Source organism: Rhamphochromis longiceps, linkage group LG10, assembly GCF_057381845.1.
Source record: "Rhamphochromis longiceps isolate RC_006_pf linkage group LG10, R_longiceps_female_GT1.1, whole genome shotgun sequence".
NCBI lineage: Eukaryota > Metazoa > Chordata > Actinopteri > Cichliformes > Cichlidae > Rhamphochromis > Rhamphochromis longiceps.
Window position 1 is genome coordinate 15,780,991 of NC_140566.1, and position 8,873 is coordinate 15,789,863.

The 8,873-nt window shown below is 38.5% G+C and overlaps 1 protein-coding gene across 1 annotated transcript; it reads right to left on the reverse strand.

The window, feature by feature from the left end:
* Positions 1–228: 228 nt before the first annotated feature.
* On the reverse strand, positions 229–8,873 carry LOC146660542 (cilia- and flagella-associated protein 100-like). Its single transcript, XM_085420460.1, has 14 exons — positions 8,771–8,873; positions 8,350–8,402; positions 7,407–7,544; positions 7,246–7,310; positions 6,363–6,526; positions 6,156–6,239; positions 5,889–6,028; positions 5,631–5,718; positions 5,364–5,406; positions 5,122–5,267; positions 4,715–4,844; positions 4,395–4,597; positions 4,084–4,177; positions 229–3,778 (listed from the first exon to the last, which is right to left on the reverse strand). The coding sequence occupies exons 3-14, from the start codon at positions 7,525–7,527 to the stop codon at positions 3,659–3,661; spliced, it is 1,398 nt and encodes a 465-aa protein (XP_085276586.1). The 5' UTR covers positions 7,528–7,544; positions 8,350–8,402; positions 8,771–8,873; the 3' UTR covers positions 229–3,658.

Here is an 8,873-nt window from a genome sequence, read left to right on the forward strand (position 1 = left end):
TCTAGAGTCTGGCCTTTTCATCAGGAATCTAATTTGTTAACATAACAGTTAACACGCACATGTTAATGAATTTTCCTCATTATACTGAGAGGCTACAGTATGCCGTATGTCACCGCACAGATATATAATGTGTAGTGACAAGTGCTTGCCACTGTAAAGGTGATTTCAGCTCTGGGTTTTGTATGTCGCTCTTGGGTCTGAGGCTTCTCCCTCTGAGCAGTGGTAAAGGGCATGTGATCCTCGGCGTGCAGCAGATGCCCTGAAGAAGACTTGCAGCAGATGAGTTGAAAATGAGCGTGACATGTGTTAAACAGGCGAAGCCCCGCAACGCTGACGTTTGACAAGATGATGGGCGTAGGCAATTATTATTGTCTCCGCTTAAAAAGCAGTCAATATTCAGGGCTGCAGTCTTTGAAAGCAAAAGTCATAATACAAATCAGCTTGAACAGATTTTCATTACTAATTGAGGTGCCTGAATGGAATATGATCAGGCTTAAACAGGCAAGAACCAGATTTTGAAAGCCTTAAAAGCCCGAGGGTCCATAATGGTGATTTTAAGGAAATTGATATAAAACGACCGCTAAAATGATTTCAGTGACATCCTTACATGTAGGTGTCAGCGACTATGAGTTCTTTCTTTACACACTTGTAGTCATCTGCACGCCCTAACAGACCTCCGACCTCAGTCCTTCCTGCCCGACAAAAGTACCAATGATGGTGCGTTAGCCATGGGGTGGAACATGCCAAGGGGGCGCTCCACTCCACCCCCTTCCCTCTACCCACCCTCCAGAACCATTTGGACCACAGGGAATGGGTTAATCACATTAGAGGCCCAGAAGAGAGATGGGAAGTAGACAGTACCGTGACAGCCGGGGTAGCACTGGCACGACTAATCCCGTTAGGCCGAGGAAAAAGGGGGACGCCATCGCGCCTACGAGGCTGAGAAAGAGAAAAACATTTTCCCAGGAATGAGTTCACCTGTATGGTAACACGGCGAAGTTGGCCTGTTGATGCCTATTAGAAGAAACAATCGCACTTGGCACATACAAATGTTTTTTTTCATGCTGGGCACCACTTTATTGTCAGTGCCTGAAAAAAAATCAGCAGCAGACAGTGGCATCGCATGAGATCCTCTTTCATGCCACAGTGAAGCCCCCCCTTTCAACCCACTGCTATCTGTCTGCCAAACAGTGAGAAGATGGGGAGGGGTGCTGTAAGAAGGATAGAGCCTATTTCATCTGCCATTGTAAGTGCACCCGAGTTCAACCTTAATGTAAACCTTTGCAGGCAGGATATGAATAGGATGCTCTCTATAAAAATATATCCTGCTGGGTAATCCGGCAGATGGCCACAGCAGCGGACACTACAAGGGAGGGTGTAGCCACTGCAGGGGTAAACGGGGAACGTCCGTTCAGCAGCCACTCTTCAGACTGGGAGATGTGGAATCAAGATTCTTAACTCCCCTTGGCAACGCTGGGAAACAGAGCCGTCAGTTTAGATCCATCAAGTTTCTACTTAATCTCACCCACCATTTTTTTTCTCTCCAGTTTCTCCTTTTTTTTTTTGTATCTTCTCCCTTTGTTGTGGGGATTAAGCCAAGTGGTAAAACAGTGATTTAATGATCTTTCCATGGCTATGTGCACCACTTAAACCATGAGACAAACAAGCTGAGGCATTCTAAGAGTCACCCCCTCTGAAGGCGGCTGTTCAGGAACTGTGAGGCTTTTGATACAGCTTTAAGCTCTGGCTGATTATTTTTCCCACTGCGGTGTGATGTGCTGTGCTCTGCTATGGGAAAATTGAAGTTTTTGTGTTTTGTGAAGGCCCATTGTAAACAGGATAAGAAGAAAACAGTTGGATAATTTAATGATAGCTTTATAATGATAAGGTATGGTAAATTGTAATGATTTCTTTAAGCACAAAAGAAGCAGTGCTGTTAAACTTCAGCATCGCCATTGCAAAGCATAAGAAAAATACATAAATATTGCAAATATTTTTTTTACAGTTGGACAAGGCAAAAGGGGGTCCAACCCAGTACTAGCCAGGTGTACCTAATACAGTAGTTGATGAGTGCAGCTCAAAACTGTTTACAAGTATCTTAATCTTTATCTGTCATATTTATTAAGACATTGAGCCCACCACTATGTAAAGACTAAAAACTACATTTTCCAACTCAAGAAATGATGCATTTAAATGTTCCAATATTATGCCACACCAGGAAATTATTTCTTCACCTGTGAGTGCCTTGTCTATTACTTTTCATGTATTACCTCTTCAAATTCATTCTCCAAACTCACATGGTGCAGAGCACTGAATATATCTGTTTGAGAGGTACAAACTACATGGGAAAAAGTACATACTGACCAATGTCTTTTTATCTTATTCAGAATATGAAAGAAACTTCGCTTTCCTTTAAGAAAACTCACACATTAAGGATTACTACAAAAAAAATCATTTAATTGTGGTAAATTATATATCAATACTTCTGATACAGTTTGTGTTTGTGTCTGTGTGTGCTTGTATATGTGTCTGTGTGTGTGTCTGTTACTCATTTACTGAGAAATAACTGCCAAGGCATTGGCAGTGACCAGCAGAGAGTAGGACTAGAAAGCCATAATAGGGCGACAAATATCAGAGGAGAGGCAGTCTGTGTGTAATGGATGATGGAGGTGTGAGTGTTTAGGGCAGTGTGGTTGGCTACATTGGGGGACACCAGTAGGGTCAATGATGATGATAATGGGGAGGGTAAGCACTCTATTGAGGTTAATACTTCTGAGCTGGCTAAGAGATTATGCCATTGTGAAAAATATTTAAGACCTCACCGATTTTACACCGCTAAGAAAGTCAGAAAGAGAGAAGACAGTTTTCAAACTACACATTAATATGAAAAACTGTAGCCATGACCAAGCTGCAAGTGAGCTGACATTCAGACACAAATGGCTGATCATTAAGTAATAATGATTTTAGATGGCAACATTCAGGTTATTGAGGAGTCAGTATGACCCCTGCTGTAATTAGAACATCAGCTGTAACTGCTGCTTTATTACAACCCTAATTCCAAAAATGTTGGGAAGGCTGTGTAAATAAAAATAGAATGCAGGGATTTTGAAATGTCATACACCCATATTTTATTTACAGTAGAATATAGAAAACATCAAACTGTTAAAATGTACAATTTTAAAAAAGAAATGGCTATTTTTTTTAATTTTATGGCAGTGACATATCTCAAAAAAGTTGGGAAGGGGCACGTTTACCACTGAGAAGAATCCCCTCTTCTTCTAAGAACAATCGTCTGCAAACTGAGGAGACCAGTTGTTGGACTTTTAGGGCGGGAGTGTTGCCCCGTTGTCTGATTTAGGATTCCAGCTGCTTTTTATTACCACTTACGTGTCATTATCATCCCAACTTTTCCGAGACGTTTTGCTGCCATCAAATAGAAAATTTCATTAAATACTAAAATACTAAATACTAAAAGTTTTCTATGTTTTACCATAAATAAAATGTTGGTCTGTGAGACTTGCAAATCATTCCATTCTGTTTTTATTTACATTTTACACATCCTCCCCAGTTTTTTAGACCTGAAGTTGTGATTATCACACAATCCCTGTGAAAACATGGACTCAGACAGGTGTAACAAGTAGAGCATTTGTACTTATTTTTAATCTGAGTCCTCGGCGAAGAGGTGGGAACGGAAGTCCTCCATCAAGGTGATGACCTCATCAACAACTTCAATCTTCTTCTTGACCGGGAAACATCTGGGCATGAGCTTTCGTCCATACTATAAGATTTTAAAGGTGGAGCCTTAACCATCAGTAGGATATAACTTGCTATGAGATTTTTTTTCTAAGCTAACTAAAATTGATTTGTTGGTAGAGCATTGAGAGGCTAAGTGTCTTTATTTCTCAAAGCTAGAGGTAACATTTCTCAATTGTAAGAAGAGCATTCTGTGTGTTTGTGTTGAGCTGCATTTTTACAGATGTTCCCCCTAACATCACACAACAACCACTTATATATGTGGCACACTGACTTAATGCAAGTACAGAATGTATTTAATGTTGTATGAATCTATGTTAAATGACTCACTGTTTTCTTGGCTTCATCCAGCGATCTCTGAATGCACTCCTTCATCCTTTCTCTGTGTTGCTCCATCTCCAGTTTAAGTTTTTCCTCTCGCTGTCTGGAGTGTGTAACAACATGTAATAAGAGAGGTAGTTATACAGTATACTGGATTTTTGTCAATGCACCAAAGACAGGAATTAAAATATAAACAGAAACAAAACCCATTTTTATCTTTCTGGATTGTTAAATAAAAACTGGAGATTAAGGAGGTGGATAAAATTTACTATTCACAAGTTAGCCCTGTTTACTAAACATCTGCGTTCAGTGAGACAAACCTGCTCCTCTTCTCGCTGTCCTTGATGTTCCTCAGTGTTTTCAGCACGTCCTCTGGGATGCTCTCAACTTGCTGGAACAGCAGAGATATATGGTGCTCAAAACCAGTCAGCATCTCCAAAGTGGTGAGTTGGGTCGGCCGTTCATCGACGCATGAGGAATACACCTTTGCCACCTTAATCGCCAAATCATTCAACATAATATCCTGTATGTAAGACAGTTGTAGAAGATGAGAGAAAAAAAGGTTCCCCAAGGCTGCTTTGATTTCAAATAGGATGATATATTAAAAAAGTCGAGCATAACGTACACTCTGCATCATTACCTGGTCCTCTGTCTTTATTGATTCATGGAGACGAACACTCTTTTTAAGCATGGCCACTCTCTTCTTTTTGATGTCAACTCTCTCCTTCATATCTTCTACATGCATGTTTAGCTGCTCTTCTTCCTCTTTCCTTGACACAAAGAAGAGTCTATCTATCTATCTATCTATCTATCTATCTATCTATCTATCTATCTATCTATCTATCTATCTATCTATCTATCCTTGGTGCTTTCCTTTTGCTTGGTTAGCAGACATAGCAGCAGTCACATAAATTGTAAGTTCAAAAAGCAACCAACCGCTGTCACGAGAGATCTGCAAGATACTGTGAGGACTTCTTCACAAAAGCCAAAATTCATGCTGTGTACACCTGGCTTTGAAAGAACTGTTAGAAAAACCGCGATTCTCACATTTTCTTTATGGTGACCTCGAAAGTGTGCTCCATTTTCTTATCCATCCTGGTGATGTTGTGAATCAGAGACAGGTTCTGGTCAGTCAGCTCTGACAGCAGGACGATTACCTCCAGGGGATCGAAGTTATATAGTTCCAGCTTGTCCTGCAGGGAAAGGTAAGTGAGCACTGTAAATAAAGCCTCCTGATGAAAATGGCTGTTGCTTTAATGATCTTTGGTTTTAGACTCACTAACTCTGACCTCATAGATTGTGTTGTTTCCATTCAGCTGGGAATTCTTCACCCTGAAATGAAATAGATTTTAAGATCATAGTTTTAAAAAGTTTTATTCTGCTGGAACTCCTACCACCTTCTTTGCTGTTGTTGCATTGCTCCCTGTTGCTCTGATAACATCACAGATTAAATTATCCAACAAAACTAAAACTAATCAAACTAACTAATCAAATTAAATGACCTGAGAATTGATAGAAAAGAACCAACTGGTGATAGTGTGTGTGTGCTTTCTTACACGGCATCACTGTGGTTTGAGAACAGTGTAGACTCACTGGTGGGAGGCAGCACTCTATCTGGAGTGGAATCCAGATCTTTCTCCAAGCCTGTGTTAAAGTTCATACTTACAGATCAGATGTATGTGAGCTTCTATGCCAGCAGTTATAATGCATTCAATAGTAACTCAGACACGGTTTATTTTTTAATAAAAGGCTGGTCTCCTATTTAAGAAACCCACACCAGTCTGACCCGTATCCATTTAATGTTGTTTTCCTACCATCTGGTCTGTCTGGCAAGCCTTTGGTTGTTAAAGTCGCTGCTTTCTGGGCTTCCTGCCACTCGGGAGGAGAAAGCTTGAACAGAACTCTCCTGTACCTCTTATATTCATTCAGAACCTTCTCAATCTTGGCAACTTCACTATAAAGAAGAAAGCTTTAGCATGCTACTTATTCCAAATTTGTCACTTTCTTTTACAGATCTATGCATTAAACCGATGCGTACCGCATTTAAGTGACATGCATGATATTCCTATTGTTAGCCATACCTTTTTAATATTGCTGTTTCATCGGTGACCTTCTCAATCTTATCATTCATTTCCTGTATGGAGCTACGTGAGTTTTTCAACCTGCTAAAAAAGCAGTTTTACAGTTATTACAACAGAAAATTATATTTAAATCAACCCATCCCCTATTCAAAACAATATTTATATCAAAATATCCCATTTTGATATGGGGAATTTTCTGATGCTTACAGATTTTGGGCATCCATAACTTTCTTCTCGACAGAGGTGAGGAATTCTTTCAAAAAGCAATCTTCAAATGCCTTGAAATCTTCAAGTCTTTGTACTACATACTTCTGTGCAGTCATGGCCTTTGCGGTCGTCTTAATCTTTGAACTGATCACCTTATCATCAAACTGGATTATTTAACAACATAAGATTAACATACTGTAAATTTGTCATAATTAAAAGACAGAAAAGCTTTGATGACTGTTTTCTAACAGAAAACGCATTTATTAAAGAAATAATGAAATATGCTAGACTTTATGTGCATACAATTGAAAAAATAGTTCCAGATTTTAGGAAATATAAATCAAGGAAGAGATAACGCTTAAGAGCCAATACGTCCTTCTTTTTTAACAAACAAAATTTGATTTTATTTCCCCCGCTTCCAGTCTCTCCAGGCTGTAGCGAAATCCTAAGTAAGGCTAATCCCAAACATCTTTTCATTCAAATTAAAAGTTTGTCAGATTAAAATCTCTATAGCTTCATTTAAGAGCAGGATATTTGTACTTTTGCTCACATGAATTTTGAAATAATCTCGACCTCAGGATTAGTCCTTACAATTGAGGGATTCTTCTTGGGTCTAGAAAAACAAGCTAAACATTTTAATAGAAGTAGAACAATGTGCAAAAGTTTTGAGCCACCCCTCAAACAGAAATTAGTTTCAATGATTTTTGAAATATGCAACCATAGTTGTACAATTATAAGAACTAATGTAAGAGAAAATAATAGTGTCTGTATCTCTATCTAATTTTGATGGGCTTATGATGGACCTCTAAAGTTTTCTTTTCTTTTGTTTAATGCAACTGCTGATTTTGCAAAAACTATGCCTTAGACCCTTTAATTACATTACCTTTAGCTGCGCATTCTTCTCTGACATGAGGATCCAGTTCTCACTGCTGTCTCTCTTAGAAATGTCTAAGCAAAGAGAATAAGTCATGTCAACACTAGAGAGCAATCCTTCAAACCAAATGTAACCTTTAAAACACTGCATTCTGCTCTTTCTTCACCCACCTTGATTAACCTCAGACGTTGTCATGCCTGTGAGGTCTTGAGTAGGGAGAGATGTGTTTTTCCTCTTCTCCCTTTCCTCCTGCTCTTTCAACAGCAGACCTATCACCTCATTTGTGGACATGCTTTGTCTGTCCTGCACTGAAGACAGTCAAAACAAACCCTAAAAATAGTTTTCAATACAGTGCTTTGAAACAGTTTTTGTGTATGTGTGTGTGTATTTTTCACACTTGCATGTTTCACATCGTTAAAGAAATGCTGCTGATCAAAAGGGACTCAAAGGCTCGTCTCAAATTTACCAAAAAGCATTCCCCAAGAATTTTGTGAAAATATTCTGTTGACTGATGAGACAAATTAAAAGGTTTTGGAAGGTCTAATTCTTGTTACACCTGGGATAAAAACAAAAACATCATACCAACAGCCAAACATGGTGCTGGTTAAGTGTGATGGTCTGGGGAAGAAGCATGGACCATGGATTCATACACAGTGATTTCAAAGACTCGTTGACAGTTATTCCTAACATGTGACTGCAGTTCTTGCTGCCAAAGCTGGTACAATCAGTTATTAGGTTTGGGCGGCAATTATTTTTTAACACAGATTTAGATAGTATTTTTTTCAAAATAAATTAATTCATCATGTAAAAACTGAATTTTATATTTATGTGGATTATCTTTGCCCAGTATTCAAATTTATTTGATGTTCTGAAACATTAAAGTGTGACACATATGACACAGGAAAAGAAATTAAAGAGTGGGCAAATATTTTTTCACAACATTGGAGTTAAGTGCTATATTTACATTTTACAATTTCACAATACTTTTTTTAACCAATAAGGTCCAGATTTCTAAATAAGTACATATTTCATCCGATGAAATGACACTACAAATATCACCAAAACTTTGTGAAAAACTAGCAATTAATTTTTACATATGATTTGGGTGCTTACCTGGCTGTAGTGGCGAAGACGTCTCTTAGCTTGATGCTAGATTCGCTGTTGTTCTTACAAACAGACGTTTAAAGTCAGGTTTAGCCGCAGTTTCTTCAGACTACAAACAGCAACCATATAACAACACACTAATTCATAACAAAAGAAAAACACTGACTGCCCTACTGAAACGTGATGTTGTCATTCTTATCATTTTGTAATTCCACCAAAATCTTAAACTGGAACTAGCGTTAGCTTAGCTTACTTAACCCTCTGTGTAAGTAGAACTGCTAGCTTATTGACACCGTAGTAGAAGTTAGCCTTTATGCTAACTTGTTGATAACACTTTTTATGCATGCTTTAATTTAAAACATGGTGAATTCAGAAATAAAATAAATTACCAAATACATAAAAACTCAATGACTGCACCCTCTGAACATACTCTTTCTCTTTATCCCATGGATAGGAACACTGGAGCTTCAAACTTTGATGTTTAAGATTAAAAGTAACAGACGACTGTCCTGGTTACTGTTGCCTTGTTTTTC

What these genes read in the sequence shown, in the direction of transcription:
- LOC146660542 (XM_085420460.1), bottom strand. Translation starts at nt 7,527, where the DNA reads ATGTCCACAAATGAGGTGATAGGTCTGCTGTTGAAAGAGCAGGAGGAA. An exon ending in CTTGCCAGACAGACCAGATG is followed by an intron (nt 5,719 to 5,888) that starts GTAGGAAAACAA and finishes ACTTTAACACAG; the next exon opens with GCTTGGAGAAAGATCTGGAT. An exon ending in GAAACAACACAATCTATGAG is followed by an intron (nt 5,268 to 5,363) that starts GTCAGAGTTAGT and finishes CTTTCCCTGCAG; the next exon opens with GACAAGCTGGAACTATATAA.